Source organism: Eschrichtius robustus, chromosome 5 (assembly GCF_028021215.1).
Source record: "Eschrichtius robustus isolate mEscRob2 chromosome 5, mEscRob2.pri, whole genome shotgun sequence".
Classification (NCBI taxonomy): domain Eukaryota; kingdom Metazoa; phylum Chordata; class Mammalia; order Artiodactyla; family Eschrichtiidae; genus Eschrichtius; species Eschrichtius robustus.
In genome coordinates, this window is record NC_090828.1 from 140,869,936 (window position 1) to 140,893,913 (window position 23,978).

Consider the following 23,978-nt stretch of genomic DNA (forward strand, 5'->3'; position numbering starts at 1 on the left):
ACAACAAACTGGGCTGGGACGCAGCCCCTCCCCTCAGCAGAAAGGCTGCCTAAAGACTTCCTGAGCCTACAGCCGCCTCTACACATGCCCGCAGATACAACCTTGCCCACAAGAGGGACAAGACCCAGCTTCACACATCAGTGGGCAGGCACCAGTACCTCCTGCAGGAAGCCTGAACAAGCCCCTGGACCAGTCTTACCCACCAGGGGGGAGACACCAGAAGCAAGAAAACCAGTCTGCAACAGGTCACTGATGAAATCAAAGAGGAAATAAAAAAATACTTGGAGACAAATGAAAGTGGAAACACAATGATCCAAATCTACTGGACACAGCAAAAGCAGTTCTAAGAGGGATGTTTACAGTAATACAAACCTAACGCAGGAAAAAAGAAAAATCTCAAATAAACAAGCTAACCTCACACCTAAAGGAACTAGAAAAAAAAGAACAAATAAAACCCAAAGCTAGTAAAAGGAAAAATCATAAAGGTCCACAGCGGAAGTAAATGAAATAGAGACAAAAACATAATAGAAAAGATCAATGAAACTAAGAGCTGGTTCCTTGATAAGATAAACAAATTTGGTAACTTGTTTATCAGACTCATCAAAAAAAAAAAAAAAAAAAGAAAAAAAAGAGAGAGAAGGCCCAAATCAATAAAATCAGAAATGAATAAGAAGTTACAACTGACACCACAGAAATACAAACGGTCACAAGAGACTACTACGAGCAACTATATGCCAAATAAAATGAACAACCTAGAAGAAATGGACAAATTCCTGGGAACGTACAATCTCCCAAGACTGAATCAGGAAGAAATAGAAAATATGAACAGATCAATTTCCAGTAATTAAATTGGATCAGTAATCAAAGAAAGTCCCAACGAACAAAAGTCCAGGACCAGATGGCTTCACAGGTGAATTCGTGAATTCTACCAAACATTTAGAGAAGAGTTAACACCTATCCTTCTGAAACTATTCCAAAAAATTGCAGAGGAAGGAACACTTCCAACCTCACTTTATGAGGCCACCATCACCCTGATACCAAAACCAGACAAAGATATCACACAAAAAAAGAAAATTACAGGCCAGTATCACTGATGAACACAGATGCAAAAGTCCTCAGCAAAATACTAGCAAACTGACTTGAACAATACATTAAAAGGATCATATACCATGATCAAGTGGGGTTTATCCCAGGGATGCAAGGATGATTCAACATCTGCATATCAATGTGATACATCACATTAATAAACTGAAGAATAAAAATTACATGACCATCTCAATAGATGCAGAAAAAGCTTTGACAAAATTCAACATCCATTAATGATAAAAACTCTCGAAAAAATGGGTATAGAGGGAACATACCTCAACATAATAAAGGCCATATACGATAAGCCCAGCTAACATCATACTCAAAGGCGAAATGTTCTTCCTCTAACATTAGACACAAGACAAGGATGCCCACTCTTGCCACTTTTATTCAACATAATTTTGGAAGTCCTAGCCACAGCAATCAGAGAAGAAAAAGAAATAAAAGGAATCCAAATTGGAAAAGAAGTAAAACTGTCACTGTTTGCAGATGACATGATAATATATGTAAGAAAATCCTAAAGATGCTACCAGAAAACTACTAGAGCTTATCAATGAATTCAGTAAAGTTACTAGATACAAAATTAATATATAGAAATCTGTTGTAATTCTATACACTAACAATGAAATATCAGAAAGAGAAATTAAAGAAATAATCCCATTTACCACTGCATCAAAAAGAATAAAATACCTAGGAGTAAACCTACCTAAGGAGGCAAAAGACCTGTACTCTGAAAACTGTAAGACACTGATGAAAGAAATTGAAGAGGATACAAACAGCTGGAAAGATATACCGTATTCTTGGATTGGAAGAATCAATATTGTTAAAATGACCATACTACCTAAGGCAATCTACAGATTCAATGCAATCCCTATCAAACTACCAATGGCATTTTTCACAGAACCAGAACAAGAAAATTTTAAATGTGTATGGAGACACAAAAGACCTTGAATAGCCAAAACAATCTTGAGAAAGAAAAACGAAGGTGGAGGAATCAGGCTCCCTGACTTCAGACTATATTACAAAATTACAGTAATTAATACAGTATGGTACTGGCACAAAAACAGACACACAGATCAATGGAACAGGATAGAAAGCCCAGAAATAAACCCACACGCTCATGGTTAATTAATCTACGACAAAGGAGGCAAGAATATGCAATGGAGAAAAACAGTCTCTTCAATAAGTGGTGCTGGGCACTGGACAGCTACATGTAAAAGAATGAAATTAGAACAGTCTCTAACACCAATACACAAATAAACTCAAAATGGATTAAAGACCTAAATATAAAACTGGACACTATAAAACTCCTAGAGGTAAACATAGGCAGAAAACTCTTTGACATAAATCGCAGCAATATTTTTTTGGATCCGTTTCCTAGAGTAATGGAAATAAAGAGAAAAATAAACAAATGGGACCTAATTAAATTCAAAAGTTTTTGTACAGTAAAGGAAATCATAAGCAAAACAAAAAGACAACCTACTGACAGGGAGAAAATATTTGCAAATTATGCAAATGACAAGGGATTAATTTCCAAAATATATAAACAGCTCATACAGCTTAATATGAAAAAAACAAACAACCCAATCAAAAAATGGGTAGAAAACCTAAAGACATTTCTCCAAAGACATACAAATGGCCAACAGGCACATGAAAACATGCTCAATACACTAATTATAATAAATGCTGGAGAGGATTTGGAAAAAAAGGAACCCTCCTCCCCTGTTGGTGGGAATGTAAATTGGTGCAGCCACTATGGAGAAAAATACAGAGGTTCCCTAAAAAACTAAAAATAGAGCCCCAATGTTCATAGCAGCACTATTTACAATAGATAAGACATGGAATCAACCTACATGTCCATCAACAGATGGACAGATGAATGGATAAAGAAGATGTGGTACACACACACACACACACATATACACACAATGGAATATTACTCAGCCATAAAAAGAATGAAACATTGCCATTTGCAGCAACATGGATGGACCTAGAGATTATCATACTAAATGAAGTAAGTCAGACAGTGAAAGGCAAATATCACATGATATCACTTATATGTGGAATCTAAAAAAATGATAGAAATAAACTTATTTATAAGACATAAATGCACTCATAGGCATAGAATAGAAACTTACTGTTACCAAAGGGGATAGCAGAAGGCGGGGAGAGATAAATTAGGAGTTTGGAGTTAACATACACACCTTACTACATATAAAACAGGTAAACAACAAGGACCTACTGTATAGGATAGGGAACTATATTCAACATCTTGTAATAACTCATAATGGAAAAGAATCTGAAAAAGGATTATATATACACACACACACATATATAAATATATGTATGTATAACAATCACTTTGCTGTATACCTGAAACTAACACAACATTGTAAATTCAATACTTCAATTTTGAAAAATGTTGAAAAAAAAAGTTCAAGGAAGCATTTGATTTAAGTCACAACTCAAAACCAAATATTAAAACATCCAAGTTTCCTCTATCAACACATGAAATGAAAAATAGCTTCTTACCAGACAGCAGCTAGATTGGAGTGCAAATGTAAACTATGAGGAAACCTCGAGGACCTGACTGTCCAGTACTGACGGACCACATGTTGTTCCAGCCAGCTTCGGGCATCTGACTCATCTAGTGGAAGGAAATTTATTTACATTTAAGTTATAAGAGTTAACAACAAAATACTTGATCAGCTTTGATACAATATCTGGACTTACGATTCCATTCAAATATTCAATTGACAAAGGGTCTTTAAAATAACAGCTACCCAACAACATTTATATATATAATCATTTACTTAAAACCATATATATACACACACACACACACACACACATACACAGAGAGACATACAAAATTTAATTAAATGTCACTGCTAGACAGTAAAAAAAAAAAAAAATACTCGATTTTAAAATGACCCATGAATAAAAACACACAATCAGTATACTTGAATAATTCAATAATCATAAAAGAAATTGAAATGGTAACCTAAGATGTTCCCAAGCACCCCCAAAGTCTCAGGACTAGTACTAGGGTTTGAAGGATTAGCTATCTTATACAGATTGTTGTAGAAAACAGAAAAAGGGAGAGCTGCCTAACATTTTATGAGGCCAATATAACCTTGCTTCTAAAACCAGATAAAGACATGATAAGAAAAAGTAATTCATCAAAGAATAAAGATTAAAAATTCTCAATTAAAAAAGGCTAACCCAATCCAATACTGTAGTAAAAAAATAACAGAATGATCAAGGAAGTTTAGCTCAGGAATTCAAGAATGATTCACTATCAAAAAAATCTATCAGTAAAGTACTAGAGTAAAAGTGATGAATTATAGAATTATCTCACAGATAAAAAATAGCACTTGATAAAGTTCAATACTTATTTATAATTAAAGACTCCTAGAAAAGCAGGAATAAAAGTCTTAATTTTACAAAGGACACATATCCAGAACCTATGCCAAAAACTATCACACTTAATTAAGGAATTTTAGGGGCAACCCTCTTGGGATAAAAACTACTCCAGAAAACCCATGCTCATTACCACTGCTTCCTCTGCAGACAAGAGGGCTGGCCAGAAAAGAGACATGGTTAACATGTCATTAAGAAGATATAAGGTATAAGAACTGGCAGGAGGGGCTTCCCTAGTGGCACAGTAGTTAAGAATCTGCCTGCCAATGCAGGGGACACGGGTTCGAGCCCCAGTCCAGGAAGATCCCACATGCCGTGAAGCAGCTAGGCCTGTGTGCCACAACTACTGAGCCTGCGCGTCTGGAGCCTGTGCTCCGCAACAGGAGAGGCTGCGACAGTGAGAGGCCCGTGCACTGCGACGAAGAGTGGCCCCCGCTTGCCACAACGGGAGAAAGCCCTCGCACAGAAACGAAGACCCAACACAGCCAAAAATAAATAAATAAATTAAAAAAAAAAAAAAAAGAGTTAAATGAAAAGAGGAACAGAACAGAGTTTACGCATAGCATAATACCAGTATGTAATTTTAAAAAAGGAATACGACCAACCAAAACAATGTACTTTACAAGAACTCAACATGTTTGAGAACAGATATCAAATACATTAGAATAGGAGCCTGTCACTGGGCTGGCAGAGAAAAGGAAAGGCGAATGAGAATCAGAAAGAGCAGAAGAGAAGAAATTAAACCAAAAGGCCCTGCACGGGCTGCTGCTGCTGCTCACGTGCTCTGAGCTGATTAATCCACACTCTACCCTAAAGGTCCAATTCAAGAATGAAAAAGAAAGGGAAGAGAAAAGAAAGCAGAAAATCGTTAGCATGCTAAACCAGCTTTAACTACTTTATGTGCATTTGGCAAGGTTCAGGTACAATGAACAGGGCTAGGTCACAGACCCCAGCTTCTGGGGTTAGCTTCACGGCTGTGACCATGGGAAAAACACTGTAACCACGCCTTTGTTTTTTATCTACAAAATGAGAAGTAGGATTAGATGTTCTAATCTCTAAGGTTGTTTCCAGCTCTTTCTAGATTCTACCAATTCATATTTTTTCACTAAAAACTGAAAAAGCAGACATTCAAATTTAAAATTAAATTGTAAAATAAATAAATAAATAAATAAATAAATTGTATGGATCTTTTCCTTTTATTTAGTCATTAACTTTTGCAAAGCCAATCCTTCTCAAAAAAAAAAAAAAAAAAAAAAGAAAAGAAACAACCATTTAGGACTAACAAAGTTCTCAGAACTATATATAAAAAAAAAAGACCAAAATTGCACTGTAAATGCCTTTTCAACATTAATTCTATAGAGCTACTTCTTAGGCACTACAGAAGAAAGATCTACTAATGGTTTAAAAAGGTTTGTTTTTAAGGATGGCAGAGCTTACCAATATCTTAAACCACATGGAACTGATTCTCAAAGCTTGCCTTTCCTTCTAGAGAATTCTTCTATTAGAAAATGATGCCAGAATCTAAGAACACACACTACCTTTCCAGCTGACTTGAGGTCCCAGTTTTTTGTTTTGATCTTGTTCTTCTAATGGTGTCCTGTCCACCTGAATCCCAGAGTCCTCTCTACTTAAAAGCTGTTGATCATCTTCATCTTCACTTTCTTCAGACCAATTCTGATTAAAAGAAGGAAATACACCTTACCCTTAGAGCACCTAACAACTGGAGCTATTTAGACTAAAAGATCAAGAAAATTTCAGAAGAAAAGCAAAAACTTTATCAAATAAAACTTTTTTCTATATGTCTTGAAAGTTACTATTACAGGATGGAATTAGTTTTGGTGGCAAAATCCCAAGATTTACAGCTCCTTAAGGGATACATATATTTTCTGATCAACTTCCTAGTACTGATGTTTGGGTGCAAAATCTTAATAAAACTTCCATAATAAACCACTCTAATTTAGTGAAGAGTGTTCCTGTTTTAGATAAGTTGCTGTACGGCAGAAGGACCCATAAAAATCATCTAAATAACTTGGCATGTATTTATATTTTCAGTAGCAAAACCACTGCTACTTACTGGTGTGTCTACATTTGAGCCAAGGTCAATTTCTTCACCTTCCATCAAGTATTTTCCCCAGTCGAAATCATCTTTCTTTTCTAAAATATAACAGAAGAATTTCATCAGCTTGATCGAAAATATGTGGGAAAAAAACCCAAATTACACTAAAAAGTCTAACGAAACTCAAAATAAGATACACTTGGGAAATGAAAGTTCAAAAATATTGAAACACTCAATAAATTGACAGTCTAATACATTTAAAATTTTAATTTCTTTATCTTCAAAAGTGATTTTTCTCTTTATATAATTGAAAGTTTAACTTACAAAGTCAGAATTCATATTTTAAAAGAAAATTTACAACTACAGTTGCATTTAAGACAACAGAAATATTTTAGTTTCACAGATTTTTCTTACAACTTTTTATAAAATCTCGATGTCTGGTAATTAAGTCATAAAACCAATTTCTCTTTTATTTGTTATATATGAAGAGCATTTGGTAACGTACCCACTTCTTTATCTCTTGGTGTTTCCACATAATTGCTGTTTGAAGGAGAATCAGACAGACATAGAAGAAGTGACAGTATGGAATAATGTGCATCTGTCTTTAAAACAAGAAATGAAAAATATGAATCACTGAGGTTGGTAAGAGCTTTCTAAACTAGTTTGAGTAAAGAAAAGATAACCCCATGACAGTTAGGTCCTCAAGTTTTTTTCCTGGTTTAAGAAAACAAAAATCATACCTAAATAAATCTCAAACTCTAAACTTGTTTTTATAGTTCAAACGTGTACAGATAAGGAACCTGTCAAATAATGCACTACATGAATCATAATGAGGAATCTCAGACAAACCTAAATTGAGAACAAGCTACCAAATAATTAGCCTGTTCTCTTCAATAATGTCAAGGTCAAAAAAAGAAAGGGTGAGGAATGTTCCAGATCAAAGGACACCAATTGGTGAACCCAAGCAAAAAGTACACAGGAGTTCCTTTTACTATTCTTCAACTTCTAAGTTTTTTTAAAACTTAAAGTGTATTTTAAAAATCACATTTAAAAAGCTGCCAAAAATTAAAAATACTCTAAATATGCAAATAGTCATAAACTATGCATGGAAAGGAGAGGAGGTGAATTAAAATCAAGGAAGGTAAGGAAGTCTCAGGTTACCTCTCCCTATTATATGTTCTATAGTACTTTATATACAGCTTCATAGTATTTATCATAATTATAATTAAATAGCTATTCACAACTACTTGGGTAGTGATGATCATGTCTTGTTTATTCCGTATTCCTACCACCCAGTGATGATAGGGACACAGCAGACACTTGGTAAACTTTCCTGGGAATGATAAGGCAATATATCATGAATTCTCTGCTTAGAAATGCGTTAAATTCCTTTAACAAAAAAAATAATTTTCATTCCATAGAGAAGAGTAGTCTAAAATGTAAATACTTGAAGAAAATAACTCCCAATATATAAAACTATTATTTAGTAATAATTGCTAACATCAGATTGTTTATTTTGGAAGGACTTTGTACATCTGAAACAGGTGAATGTTACCAGTGAAAGAGGAGAGAACTATGTACAGTAAAAGCAAGAGCACACACAGTGCCCTTGCAGACCTCCCTACTTTGCCAAGGACCAGAACTACCGCCCTGTAGCTGCATGGTGATGCACAAAAGCAGCACATGGTCCTGGGAAGAGGACCTGGATGAGGCCATTCCCCTACCCCTTGTTCATTTTTTTGCTAACATCTATAAGGGAGCTTGACACCTAGAGGACTCATTAATTGAAGTAATCACTGAACTAAAAATTAGCATTAATGGCTAAAACATAACCTATCAATCAGCTAATATCATGTTTTAACTGAAGTCACTAATAGCATTAAAGAAAAAAGAAGACTGCTGCTAAAAGTTAGGGCCCTGGAACTTAACATTTAGATGATACAGGAGACTGTCAAAGATGGCAGATTGGGAAGACCTGCGCTCACCTCCTCCTACGGGCACACCAAAATTACAACTATTTACAGAGCAACTATCAGTGAGCATGCTCTGCAGACTAGCAGAACAGATCTTCTGCAGCTAAAGATACGAAGAAGGAACCACAATGAGATGGTTAAGAGGAGTGGAGACATGGTATAGTCAAGACCCATACTCCCAGGTCAGTGACCCACAAATAGGAGGATAATTATAACTGCAAAAGTTCTTCCCAAGGAGTGTGGGGTCTGAGCCCCCTACTGAGCTCCCCAGCCTGGGGGTCCTGCATTGGGAAGACAAGCCCCCAGAATGTTTGGCTTTGAAGGCTAGTAGGGCTTATATTCAGGTGACCCGGAAGGCTGTGGGAAATATAGACTCCACTCTTAAATGGCACACACAAAATCTCACATGCTCTGGGACTCAGGGCAGAAGCACTAATTTGAAAGGAGCCTGGGTCAAACCCACCTGCTGATCTTGGAGAACCTCCCAGAGAGGCAGGAGGTAACTGGGTCTCATCCTGGGGACACAGATGCTGCTGGCAGCCATCTTGGGGAGCTTGTTCTACCACAAGGACATTAGTATGGGCAAGCACCATTTTGGAGTCCTCCTCTAGCTTATTAGCACAGGGGGCTTACCTGCCCACCAGCCAGTCTGTAACAATCCCAGGGCTCCCAGGCCAGCTGCCAGCCATTTGGAGACCTAGCCTTGTCTACCAGTGTGCCCATGACCCAACCCCACCCACCAGTGGGCCAGCACCAGCCCCAGGACCTCCTGGGTCCTGCAGCCAGCTGTGCCAGGACCCAGCATTGCCCACCAGCAGCTGGGCAGACCTAACTGAGGCTGAGTCTGGCAGCCAACTGTGCTAAGGACCATCCTGTGTACCACTGCGCCCACAGTAGTCAGCCCACCACAACAGAAGGGTGCATGCAGCCCATAGAGGGGGCACCCATAGAAAAAATAGCTCTGGTGACCAGAGGGGAGTGCTCTGCTGGGCCCTGTAGGGCATCTCTTATATAAGGCCACTTGTTCCAAAGTTTGGGAAACGTAAGCATTCCACCTAATAAACAGAAGTAAAAACAGAGAATTAGGCAAAATGAGGTGACAGAGAAACATGTTCCAAATGATAGAACACAATAAAAGGCCAGAAGATAGAAGCAAAGTGGAGATAAGTAATCTACCTGGTAAAGTTTCCAAGGCAATGACCATAAAGATGCTCAACAAACCTGGGAGAAGAATGAACACAATGAGAAGCATAACAAAGTTAAAAAATACAAAAAAAAATCCAAACATAGGTGAAGAATACAATAACTGAAATAAAAAATATACTAGAAGGAATTCACAGTAGATTAGATGATACAAAGGAATGGATCAGTGAACTGACAGTAGTGGAAACCATACAAGCTGAACAAAAAAATTTAAATAAAGGACTGCTTAAGAGACTTCTGGGACAATGTCAAGAGTACTAATATTCACATTATAGGGGCCCCAGAAGCAGGAGAAAGGGGCAGAAAACTTATTTCAAGGGATAATAGCTGAAAAATTCTTTAACCTGGGAAAGGAAACAGACATCCAGGTCCAGAAAGCACAGAGAGTTCTAAACAAGATCAACCCAAAGAGATCCACACCAAGACACACTGTAATTAAAATGCGAAAATTAAAGTTAAAGAGAGATGGAATTCCCTGGTGGCGCAGTGATTAAGAACTCGCCTGCCAATGCAGGGGACATGGGTTCAATCCCTGGTCTGGGAAGATACCACATGCCGCGGAGCAACTAAGCCCGTGAGCCACAACTATTGAGCCTGCGCTCTAGAGCCCGTGAGCCACAACTACTGAAGCCCACGCGCCACAACAAGAGAAGCCACCGCAATGAGAAGCCCGTGCACCGCAATGAAGAGTAGCCCCTGCTCACCACAACTAGAGAAAGCCCGCGTGCAGCAATGAAGACTCAATGTAGCCAAAAATAAATAAAATTAAAAAAAAAAAGTTAAAGAGAGAATCTCAAAGGCAGCAAGGGAAAAACAAGTTACTTACAAAGGAATTCCCATAAGGCTATCATCTGAGTTTTCTGCAGAAACTTTGCAGGTCAGAAGGGAGTGGCATGATATATTTAAAGTGACGGAAGGAAAAAAACCTACAACCAAGAATACTCTACCCAGCAAAGCTATCATTCAGATTTGAAGGAGAGAGCAAAAGTTTTACAGACAAGCAAAAGCTTAAAGAGTTCAGTACCACCAAACCAGCTTTTCAAGAATTGTTAAAGGGACTTCAAAGGCCACAACTAGAAATAAGAAAATTACAAAAGTAAAAGCCTCATTGGTAAAGGCAAATATACAGTAAAGGTAGTAGATCAACCACTTATAAAGCTAGCAGGAAGGTTAAAAGACAAAAGTAGTGGGGCTTCCCTGGTGGCGCAGTGGTTGAGAATCTGCCTGCTAATGCAGGGGACACGGGTTCGAGCCCTGGTCTGGGAAGATCCCACATGCTGCGGAGCAACTAGGCCCGTAAGCCACAACTACTGAGCCTGCGCGTCTGGAGCCTGTGCTCCGCAACAAGAGAGGCCACGATAGTGAGAGGCCCACGCACCGCAATGAAGAGTGGCCCCCGCTTGCCGCAACTAGAGAAAGCCCTAGCACAGAAATGAAGACCCAACATAGCAATCAATCAATCAATCTTTAAAAAAAAAAAAAAGACAAAAGTAGTAAAATGATCTATATCCACAGTAAGTAAATTAAGGGATACACAAAACAAAAAGATATAACATCTGATGTCAAAAACATTAAATGTTGTGGGGAGAGGAAAAATGCAGGGTTGTGAAAATGTGTTCAAACTTAAGAAATCAGCAACTTAAAATAATCACATGTATATATTAGCTTGCTATATACAAACCTCATGGTAATCACATACCAAAAACCTATAATAGATACACACACACCAAAAGAGAAAGGAATCCAAACATAACACTAAAGATAGTCATCAAATCACAAGAGAAGAGAACAAAAGAAGAAGAAAGGAACAAAAAAGAAATAATAAAACAATCCCAAAACAATTAACAAAATGGCAATGAGAACATACCTATCAATAATTACTTTAAATGTAAGTGGACTAAATGCTCCAATCTAAGAATACAGAGTGGCTGAAGGGATACAAAAATACCCATATATATTCCACTCCTAAGAGTCTCACTTCAGATCCAAAGACACAGGCGGACTGAAAGTGAGGAAATGGAAAAAGGTTTTCCATGCAAATGGAAATGAAAGCTGGGGTAGCAATACCTAAATCAGACAAAAACAGACTTTAAAACAAAGACTGTAAAAGGAGACAAAGGACATTACATAATCATCAAGGGATCAATCCAAGAAGAATATACAATACCTGTAAATATATATGCACCCAACATAGAGCACCTAAATACAGAAAGCAAATAATAACAAACATAGAGGGAGAAACTGAAAATAACATGATAATTGTAGGGGACATTAACAGCCCACTTACATAAATGGACAGATCATCCAGACAGCAATCAATCAGGAAACACTGGCCTTAAATGATACATTAGATCAGATGGACTAAATAGATATATGTAGGACATTCCATCCAAAAAAGCAGAATACACATTCTTTTCAAGTGCACAGAGAACATTCTCCAGGATAGATCACATACTAGGCCACAAAATAAGTCTCAGGAAAATTAAGAGGACTAAAATCATATCAAGTATCTTTTCCGACCACGCTGCTAAGAGACTAGAAATCAACTACAAGAAAAAAAATTGCAAAAACCACAACCACATGAAGGCTAAACAACATGCCACTAAAGAACCAATGGGTCACTGATGAAATCAAAGAGGAAATAAAAAAATACTTGGAGACAAATGAAAGTGGAAACACAATGATCCAAATCTACTGGACACAGCAAAAGCAGTTCTAAGAGGGATGTTTATAGTGATACAAACCTAACTCAGGAAAAAAGAAAAATCTCAAATAAACAACCTAACCTCACACCTAAAGGAACTAGAAAAAGAAGAACAAATAAAACCCAAAGTTAATAAAAGGAAAAATCATAAAGCTCTACAGCAGAAGTAAATGAAATAAAGACAAAAACATAATAGAAAAGATCAATGAAACTAAGAGCTGGTTCCTGGAAAAGATAAACAAATTTGGTGATTTGTTTATCAGACTCATCAAAAAAAAAAAAGAAAAAAAAGAAAAAAAAAGAGAGAAGGCCCAATTCAATAAAATCAGAAATGAATAAGAAGTTACAACTGACACCACAGAAATACAAACGGTCACAAGAGACTACTACGAGCAACTATATGCCTAATAAAATGAACAACCTAGAAGAAATGGACAAATTCCTGGGAATGTACAATCTCCCAAGACTGAATCAGGAAGAAATAGAAAATATGAACAGATCAATTTCCAGTAATTAAATTGGATCAGTAATCAAAAAAAGTCCCAACGAACAAAAGTCCAGGACCAGATGGCTTCACAGGTGAATTCATGAATTCTACCAAACATTTAGAGAAGAGTTAACACCTATCCTTCTGAAACTATTCCAAAAAATTGCAGAGGAAGGAACACTTCCGATCTCATTCTATGAAGCCACCATCACCCTGATACCAAAACCAGACAAAGATATCACACAAAAAAAGAAAATTACAGGCCAGTATCACTGATGAACACAGATGCAAAAGTCCTCAGCAAAATACTAGCAAACTGACTTGAACAATACATTAAAAGGATCATATACCATGATCAAGTGGGGTTTATCCCAGGGATGCAAGGATGATTCAACATCTGCATATCAATGTGATACATCACATTAATAAATTGAAGAATAAAAATTACATGACCATCTCAATAGATGCAGAAAAAGCTTCTGACAAAATTCAACATCCATTTATGACAAAAACTCTCGAAAAAATGGGTATAGAGGGAACATACCTCAACATAATAAAGGCCATATATGATATGCCCAGCTAACATCATACTCAAAGGCAAAAGCATTTCCTCTGACATCAGACACAAGACAAGGATGCCCACTTTTGTCACTTTTATACAATGTAGTCCTAGCCACAGCAATCAGAGAAGAAAAGAAATAAAAGGAATCTAAATTGGAAAGGAAGAAGTAAAACTGTCACTGTTTGCAGATGACATGATAATATATATAAGAAAATCCTAAAGATGCCACAAAAACACTGTTAAAACTATTTCATGAAATCACTAAAGTTGCAGGATACAAAATTAATATACAGAAATCTGTTGCATTTCTATACACTAACAATGAACTAATGAAGGAAAAATTAGGAACTCAATTCCATTTACAATTGCATCATGAAGAATAAAGTACTTAGGAATGAATCTAACTAAGAAGGTAAAAGACCTATACTTGGAAAACTATAACACACTGGGAACGAAATTGAAGATGACACAAAGAAATGCAAAGATCTACAGTGGTCATGTACTGGAAGAATTAATACTGTTAAAAGGACCACACTACCCAGCAATCTGCAGATTCAATGTAATCCCTATCAAAATACCAATGGCACTTTTCACAGAACTAGCACAAATAATTCTGAAATTTGTACAGCAACACAACAGACCCTAAATAGACAAAACAATCTTGAAAAAGAAAAACAAAGCTTGAGGTATCACACGCCCTGATTTCAAACTATACTACAAAGCGATAGTAATCAAAACAGTATGATACTGGCACAAAAACAGACACACAGATCAATGGAACAGAACAGACAGCCCAGAAATAAACCCACATTTATATGGGCTATTATTCTATGACAAAGAAACCAAGAATATACAATGGGGAAAGACAGCCTCTTCAATAAATGGTGTTGGGAAAACTGGACAGCTACATGCAAAAGAATCAAAGTGGACAACTTTCTTACATCATGAACAAAAATAAATTCAAAATGGATTAAAGACTAAATATAAGACCTGAAACCATAAAACCCTTAATAAAAAAAATAGGTAGTACACTCTTTGACATCAGTCTTAGCAATATTTTTTGGATATGTTTCCTCAGGCAAGGGAAACAAAAGCAAAAATAAACAAATGAGGCTGCACAAAATAAAGCTTTTATACAATGAAGGATAATATCAACAAAATGAAAAGGCCACCTACTGAATGGGAGAAGATATTTACAAACCATATACCTTACCCAAAATGGGTTTATATCCAAAATACACAAAGAACTCATACAGCCAATATTAAAAAAACCAATCAGATCAAAAAATGGGCAGAGGATCTGAATACACATTTTTTCAAAGAAGACATACAAATGGCCAGACACAGGAAAACATGCTCAACGTCAGTCATCATCAGGGAAATACAAATTAAAACCACAAGATATCACCTCACACTTGTCAGAATGGCTATTATGAAAAAGAAAACAAATAAGATGTGTTGGCGAGGATGCGGAAAAAAGAATTCTTGTATACTGGTGGTGGGAATGTAAATTGGTGTAGTCACTATGGAAAACAGCATGAAGCTTCCTCAAAAAATAAAAAATAGGGAGTTCCCTGGTGGCCTAGTGGTTAAGATTCTGGGCTTTCACTGCCATGGCCCAGGTTCAATCCCTGGTCGGGGAACTGCAATCCTGCAAGCTGCACAGCACAACCAAAAAAGAAAAAAAAAAACTACCATAAGATCCACCAATTCCACTAAACAAAAACACTAAATTGAAAGAATATATGCACCCCTATGTTCATTGCAGCATTATTTACAATAGCCAAGATACGGAAGAAATTTTAAGTGTTCATTGATAGATGAATGGATAAAAAAGATGTGCTATATACATACAACGGACTAATACTCAGCCATTAAAGAGAATGAAATCTTGCCTTTTTCGACAACAGGGATGGATCCAGAGGAAGTGAAGTGAAATAAGTCAGACAGAGAAAGACAAAGACTGTATGATTTCACTTATATATGGAATCAAAAAGCAAAACAAATGAAAACCAAAACAAACATACCAAACAGAAACTGAGTCACAGATACAGAGAACAACAGGTGGTCACCAGAGGGAAGAGGGATGGGGAATAAGTGAAATAGGTGAGGGAGATCAAGAGGTACAAACTTCCAGTTACAAAATAAATGAGTCACAGGGAAGAAATGCACACTATTGGGAACATAGGAATAATATTGTAATAACTCTGTATGGTGACACATGGTAACTAGAAATATCAAACCACTGTGTTGTGCACCTGGAACTAACATAGTGTTGTAGGTCAATTATACTTCAATTAACCTTTAAAACACGGGTTAATTCGCTCTTTTATGCTACCTGTTTGCAAAGAGATGAAAGTAAAGAGTTAGAGCTCCATCTCTAAATCAGCCATGTGTCCCTTCATAGTCTGTCTTATGAAGACCTGCACAATCCCTGCTACTCCATGGAAAGTCAAGAAATACATGTACATATATATTGAATGAGTAATTCCATGTGCTGTACATTCATTATATGAGAGGTGGCCTTGAATCTCAAAGTTAGAAATAATTTTCCACTTCCACATCCTTTGAAATCCAAAGCTACAAAGAGCCAGAATTCCTAGTTCCAGTGGGGTTTTACAGATATGCCAAAGTCTTTGCTTATTTCTTCTAGAATAACAAATAACCCCAAATTCTCCTTTGCCAAACATCGTTTCAAGCCTGGAGGTAAAGTGTCATTTACTGAGTAACTCCTATGGAAACTATGTCTATCTATTTGTAAATCTAAGTAAAGTGGGGTTTAGAGATTCGCTTCTGGCATGATGGAGGAAGATGACCTTCAAATCTTCTCCCCAAAAAGCAACTGTAAGTCTGGACAAGATTGCCAAAGACAACCATTTCAGCGCTCTGGATCAAGCACAGGCATACAAATGCAGTGTTTATCCATGAAAATAACCTCAGGTAAGAACACTGTGAGTTTGAGGCATGTACACCTAAAGCTATCTCCCTTCTCCCACCAGCTCCATCAGAGTGGTACTTCAACCAGGGCTGGACAGCAAGTGAACACTAGCAGCTTTGCTGTCATTGTCTTAGTGGTGATTGCAGTGGCAAGTGAGTGGGGAAACCAGTAGTTGCAGGTCTGAGTGTCAGGCAAGCAGTGGACCAGCAGAACAGTTGAGGGTTTATCAGGGAGCTCCTGGATGCAAGACAATGAAAGGGGGCTTGCTAAGCTCTCCACATGTCTTGGGTTGACTAGAGGCTGTGATGTGCACAGCAGAGACTGGAGTGGACCCAAGCCATCCACATCTTTGGCCGATGGAGACTGAGTTCATGTGCAGAGATGAGAGAGCCCACACAAAGTATAAACCAGGACAGTCTTGAAAAGAGCTTAAGTAGAAATGTACTTCTCAGTCCACACACAAGTAAATCAGATTAACAACCAAAAATCATTTAATGTAATACACCATATCTTATGAACTGAATTATGTCCCCTTCAAATTTATATGTTGAAAATCTAACTCCTATTTTGATGGTATTCGGAGATGGGGCCTTTGGGAGGTAATCAGGTCATGAGGGTGGAGCACTGGTCCAATGGGATAAGACCAGAGAGCTCTCTCTCTCTCCACCATGTGAGGTCACAGGGAGAAGGCAGCCACCTGCAAGCCAGGAACAGTCCTTACCAGCAACCAAATTGGCCAGCACCTTGACCTTAGACTCCTAGTCTCCAGAAGTGTGAGAAAATAAATTTCTGTTTTTTTAAGCCACCAAAATACCAGTGTGTGGTATTTTGTTATGGCAACCTGAGCTGACTAAGACACATGAATAGAATTCAAGGCAAAAAAAGATATGATATCTCAGAGACACAGAAAAAAATCTGACAAAATCCAACACTCATTCATGATAAAAACTTTCACCAAACTAGGAATACAAAGCAACATCCTCCTTCAGATAAAGGGCATCTGTGAAAATCCTAAAACTAACATCATAATAAATGGTTGAAACTAAAGCTTTCCCTTTAAGATTGGGAACAAGGCAAAGATGTGCACTTTGGCTTCTGTTCAGCATTGTATCGATACCAGTGCAATAAGACAAAAAACAAAAAGACACCTCCCATTGGAATGGAGGAAGTCAAACTGTCTTTATTCAGAGATGACACGATCCTAAGTGTAGAAAATACTAAGGAAATCCAGAAGAAAATTACTAGAATAAATGAGTTTAGCAAGGCTAGGTGTAAAAAAAATCAATATAAAGATGAGTTCTATTTTTTACATGCTAGCAATAAGCAAACCGCAAATGAAATTAAGACAATTCCATTCATAATAGCACCAAACAGAATAAAATATTTAGGAATAAATGTAAAAGAAATGAGGTAATTGGTGAAAAAATTAAAAATGATCTAAGTAAATGGAGAGTTCATATTTGTGGATTAAAAGATTTAATATTGGTAAGATTGTGTGTTAGTTTCCTAGGGTTTCCTTAAAATACTACAAACCATGTGATTTAAAACAAAAGGAATTTATTCTCTCTCAGTTCTGGAGGCTAGAAGTCTGAAATCAAGGTGCTGGCAGTCTATGCTTCCTCTGAAGGCTCAAGGGAAGAATTCTTCCTTGACTCTTCCTAGCTTCTCATGGTTGCTGTCAATCTTTGGCGTTCCTTGGCTCATAGCTGCATTGTTCCAATCTCTGCCTCTTTCACTGCATGGTGTTGCCCCATGTGTGTCTCTGTATTCAAATTTCTATTTTCTTATAAGGACACCAATCAACGAATTAATCCAGTTTGACTTCATTTTAACTTGTTTACATTGTCAAAGACCCTATAATAAGGTCACATGCACAGATTATCAGAGGATAGGATTTGAACATATCTATCTGGGGGACACGATTCAACCTAACAAATGGCAATACTTCACAAACTGATTTATGGATTCAATGCAATCCCTGCCAAAACCCCAGCTGGCTTTTGCAGAAGTTTAGTTGACCCTAAAATGTGTACAGAAATTCAAAGGGTCTAGAATAGACAAAACAGTTTTGAAAAAGAAAAAAGTTGGAGGACTTATATCACCCAATTCCAAAACTTACTATAAAGCTACAGTAATAAAGACAGTGTAGTATGTAGTATTTGTGTAAGGACAGGCATACAAGATTAATGAAACAATTGAAAACCCGTAAATCCTTATACGGTAAATTTGTTTTTGACAAAGTTGCCACGACAGTTCAATAGGAAAAGAATAATCTTTTAAAGAAATGGTGACAGGACAGAAGAATATATTCGTAGGCAAAAACAAAAAACAAAAAAACAAACTTAGACCCTTTCCTCACAACATATACAACAATTTACTCAAAGTGGGTCACGAATCTAAGTGCAAGTACTAAAAGTGCTAGAAGAAAACAGAAGAGAAAAGTATATCTTTGGGTTAGGCAAAGAGTTCTTAGATATGACATCAAAAGCATGAGTCATGAAAGAAACAAAAAGCTAAAATGGACTTCATTAAAATTAAAAATATTTTGAGTTTCAAAAAAACATCACTCAGAAAATGAAAAGATAAGGTAGGGTCTAGAGGAAAATATTTGTAAATCATTTTTCTGATGAATAAGTTGCATGAGAAATACACAAACAACCCTGAGGATTTAATAAGAAGACAAACAATCCAATTTAAAAATGGTTAAAAGACTCAAATGAGGGGCTTCCCTGGTGGCGCAGCGGCTGAGAATCTGCCTGCCAATGCAGGGGACACGGGTTCGAGCCTTGGTCTGGGAAGATCCCACATGCCCCACATGCCGCGGAGCGACTAGGCCCGTGAGCCACAATTGCTGAGCCTGCGCGTCTGGAGCCTGTGCTCCGCAACAAGAGAGGCCGCGATAGTGAGAGGCCCGCGCACCGCGATGAAGAGTGGCCCCCACTTGCTGCAACTAGAGAAAGCCCTCACGCAGAAACGAATACCCAACACAGCCATAAATTAAAAAAAAAAAAAAAAAGACTCAAATGAATATCACAGAGGCATACAAATGGCTAAAAAGCACGTGAAAAAATGCTCAACATCGTTAGTCACTCGGGAAATGTAAATCAAACCATAGGAGACATTACTACCTACTCTCTAGGATGTCTACAATCAAAAAGACAAACAATAACAAGTGTTGGAAAGGATGTGGAGAAACTGGAACACTTAAACACTGTTAGTGGAAATATAAAACGATACAGCCACTTTGGGAAATAATTTTGCAGTGTTTTTAAAGGTTAAACCTAAGTTTACCATATAAACCAGCCCTTCCACTCCCAGAAATCTACCAAGAAGCGTGAAGAAAGCTCATATGAGAATATTCACAGCAGTTCATTATTCATACTAACCAAAAACTGGCAACAATCCAAATGTCATCCACTGGTGATTAAGCAAAATGTGGCCATATCCATACAATGGAATACTATTCAGTAATTAAAAGGAATAGAATATGGACACATGCTACACATGGATGAACCTCAAAAACATCATGAAAGAAAAGCAGACACAAAAACTGGATATTGTATAATCTCATTTATATGAAATGTCCAGAAGGGCAAATTTATACATACAGTAAGTAGATCAGTAGTTGTGTGGGGTTGGGGTGAGAGCAGGCATTGACTGCAAAAAAACTGGGCTTGAGGAGAACTTCTGGGGTGACGGAAATGTTCTAAAACTGGACTGTGGTTGCATAACTACATATCTACTAAAAATCAGTGAACTGTACATTCAGAATGGAGGAATTTTATGGTAAGTTATATATCGATAAAGCTGAAAAAATGTGACGTTATTGCTGCACTACAAGAGATGTGTCAAAGATGCCACAGCAAAGGAGAAAAGGGCAACCAACCAACTTTGCCTGTGTAAGTGGGGAAGAAGCCAAGGACAGAGAGGGACAGCAAGGCAGAAAGGAATACACAGATTTATTTCCTCAACAAATATCTATTGTCTACTCTGTTCTAGGTGCCTGAGAAATCAGAAGCAAAGCCTACACCTGTAAAACTCCTATGTTAAAGGGAAGATAGGAAATAAACAATAACAAATATAATAAACAAGTTAAAAGTATATATAGACAATATTTGAATTTAATATTAAATGATGAGATTCCTCAGGCACAAGGGGAAGGGCAGGTACAGGACATAGGATGTGCCACAGAAGAACTAGGGAATGTGGTTCCACTGTGTTCAGTGAGCCCTGTGACTGGGGGTGTACAGAAAAATAACCAAAGATGGCAACAAAAAGTTCAAAGTAGGAATCAGAAGTGACACTCACTGTTTCATTTAATTATTCTGCACCACGTAGGTATTTTCATTGGTACAGATGAAACTGAGATTAGGGCATTTGCCTGGCAAAATGATAGTAACAGTACGTGCTGAAGATGGTCTTTATTGGACTAACAGTGCCTGGCGCGTAGTGAATGCCCTAAAAATGCTTGCCTTTATGTTTATTATTAATATTATGGTGTCATAGTACCTAAATTATTAAGTTCTATAGTCTACCCAGAAAGCTATACAAAATGAATCAAGAAGAGATACAAAAAAAGATTTGCCTCCTTCTCTTTCAAAATGCTCCTTGCAGGAACAATACACAGAAGTGTATTTCTAATCCTTAGGGCATGGGTTCATAGCACTGCAGTTCTCTCCTCCAGAAATACCTTTATAGCCCTTCCTTAAATTTATGGACAGTTTTAAAAATTATCTAAAGCTTTCTTTCTTAGGCCACCAACTCAGTGCAGACAAAGGGAAAGCCTATCAATAACAGAATACTCCACAGAGGTTATTGTGAAGATTGAGTTAATATATGTATGCACTAAAGGGTTAACTCAGGAGGCCTGGGTTGCCCAAACCCTGAACATCTCAAAGATCCTCAGGACTGGCCCTTGACTGGCTCCTAAGATATCTTCTGAGCCCTTGGAATATCCTGCTAGTACAGTATATTTGTATGCCATTCTTCGGGCCACACTGTATCAGCCTGACCAGACAGTTTATGCTAACAATGTGACTTATGGTGAATGATTTTGTAGGCCTGAAGTCCTTGGTTTGACCTCTGGGAGTGCTGGAGATTGAGTAGCTAAGGTCAGCCACATGGGCACTGCATATCCATGTGACTGATCCCAAAAAAAACCCTGGACACCAAGACTCAGGAGAGTTGCCCTAGTTTGCAACATTTTGTCACTGGGAGAGTTCAGTGCATCCCCATGCAAGTTCACTGGGAAGGGACATCTGGAAGCTTGTGCCTGGTTTCTCCTGGACTTCACCCCATGCCTTTTCCCTTTGCTCATTTTAAATCTGTATCCTTTCACTGTAATAAACCATAACAGTAAGGAGAGCAATTTTTTTTTTTTGGAGCTCTGTGAATCCTTCCAGTGAATCATTGAGCCTAAGGGTGGTCTTGGGGATCCATGATTGTATATGGAAGTCCTTAGAACAGCACCTGGCATCTAGTGAGCAATATATGGATAATTATTATTGCCAAGTGCAGAGAAGTCATTTAAAAGTTTAAGGACAGCCAGATAGTGCTATTATTTCTGCCAATCTCTGATCTCAATTTCCATAGTAGGTTGGGGCTAAGATGATTAAACAAGAACATACTTCTTCTTTCATCACAAGCTTGAGACACACTGGATTTGATGGCAACACTTAAGTCAATTTCCAGGAGATTCTGGTTCTAGTCAGTGGACAATACTAAAACAGAATGAATGTTTAAATGTTAATAGAAACAGGCTGACAATAATCAGATTAGAAACAGTAAAATACAGAGATCTCACAATATAGCATACCTTGATTTCCTTTATGCTTGGAAGTGATGCATTTAGAAATTCCTCAGTTAATCTCTTCCAACTAGCAGCTTTGCTGAGATCAGAGTGAATGATGAATTTTTCATAAATCCTAAAACGTTTAAAAAAATCAACTGATAACTATAAAGCTATATTAATAAAAAGGTCTATAAGAAAATTCATATATATCTGAACATGCACACATATATACACACATATAAACTTACTTACCCTTCTATTGTCTTTTCTACTTTGTGGCTGTTGACATCTAAGAAACGATGAAATCTAAAAGAGAAAATGTAATTCTTATAACAATCTTGTCATATAGCTAAGCAGATTAGTCTCACAGCCCTGCACATCTCCCCGACACCCGATACTCAGATATATGTTTCCAGTGAGTGTACCTCTCTCCCTGTTATCACCTCTATCATTCATGCAAACAACCACTGAATCTGAGAGACTGCTCAAGCATTCTCTCCACAGGAAACAGGTTGTCCTGAGCTACCCAACCCTGTCCTCTGGCTTCTCTGTCTTTTCATAATGCCCCGTGTCCAAGTCCAGCACAACACATTCTATAGCAGGGGTTCCTAATCTGTTTATGCCAGCAAAGCCCAGTGAATCCTAGGGACCCCTTCTCAGGATAATGCTTTTAATCATAAAATGAAATACAAAGGAAGCCAAGCATATTGAAATACAGTTGTGAAATATTTTTTTACAGTTTGTGATACAGTAAGAAACATATATCTTTGTTACAGCATTAAATAACAAAATCTAGCAGTGGGTTCATAACTATGTAACAGTAAATAACATTTAAAAATATCTGCAATAACTACAATATGGCAGTGAAATATGTGATTTCTGCTGGTGACACAGTCATACAATAAGCAACTGCTTGTTGCTTTCATTCATAGTTGAAGGAAATGCTACTTTTTAGTTAGAGGTTAGTGTAATTTTTTTCTTGTCCAAATCCGTAACACCTGAATTCTATCTTCAGGCCCTCAGGTTAAGAAGTCCTATTCTATATCATATGTAATTAATTTTTGTCTGTCTTACTGAAGGACAGAAGCTTTGTTTCACCTATCTATGAATTTCTAAGGCCTAGAATGTGGTCACAGTTTTTTAAAAAACAAACATGAATTGTTCATTTTTCTGATGGATTAAAGCATCATGAAATTATAGTACAGCTCACTCACCTCTTGTTTTTCATCTTTTAGTATCAAAGCCACACAATTTGTACTTAAAAGAAGTAAATTATACTACTAAATAACATATCTAATTCTAACCCAATAAATGGCTGACTGGAATACCACTTTACTTATAATAATTTAGTTTCTCAATGTGCAAAAGTAGATAATAACTGCTAATGCCTCTCCCAACTCTAAAATGATGTCCACTTACCTACTGTCACTTAGAAATATTAATAGAAAAATTATTTGAGATACAGCATTTAAATATCTCTATTTATATCACCTATTCAGGCATTGTTATATTTATAAGTTACATTTAAGAACTGAGTATTTTATTTCAGAAACTTGGGGGGGCTGTTAGACTCATCTATTCTTATTATAAACCAAGTAGGCACTTTATGATCATTAAGGTTGATAATCAAGATTACAGATTTTGCAAAACTGTTTACTATTCAAGAAGATTTCTATTGAAATTAAACAGGTAGAATATTAACAATGACTAACATTCTTCTAATAATAATTTTTTAAAAATAATAATTTAATTACA

General features: G+C 37.1%; 1 protein-coding gene across 2 annotated transcripts in view; it reads right to left on the reverse strand.

The window, feature by feature from the left end:
- The window catches only part of TUBGCP5 (tubulin gamma complex component 5), a 48,879-nt gene that overhangs the window by 24,011 nt on the left and 890 nt on the right, over window positions 1-23,978 (reverse strand). Inside the window, exons 2-7 of one of the 2 annotated variants that reach the window (XM_068545369.1) lie at window positions 22,476-22,529; window positions 22,248-22,356; window positions 7,071-7,167; window positions 6,584-6,663; window positions 6,048-6,183; window positions 3,619-3,733 (exon numbers count right to left, since the gene is read on the reverse strand). In XM_068545369.1, the coding sequence (XP_068401470.1) occupies window positions 3,619-3,733; window positions 6,048-6,183; window positions 6,584-6,663; window positions 7,071-7,167; window positions 22,248-22,356; window positions 22,476-22,529 (591 nt within the window). Of the gene's footprint in view, window positions 1-3,618; window positions 3,734-6,047; window positions 6,184-6,583; window positions 6,664-7,070; window positions 7,168-22,059; window positions 22,153-22,247; window positions 22,357-22,475; window positions 22,530-23,978 lie in introns of those variants that run through there. The other variant, XM_068545370.1, reaches the window with a different exon arrangement.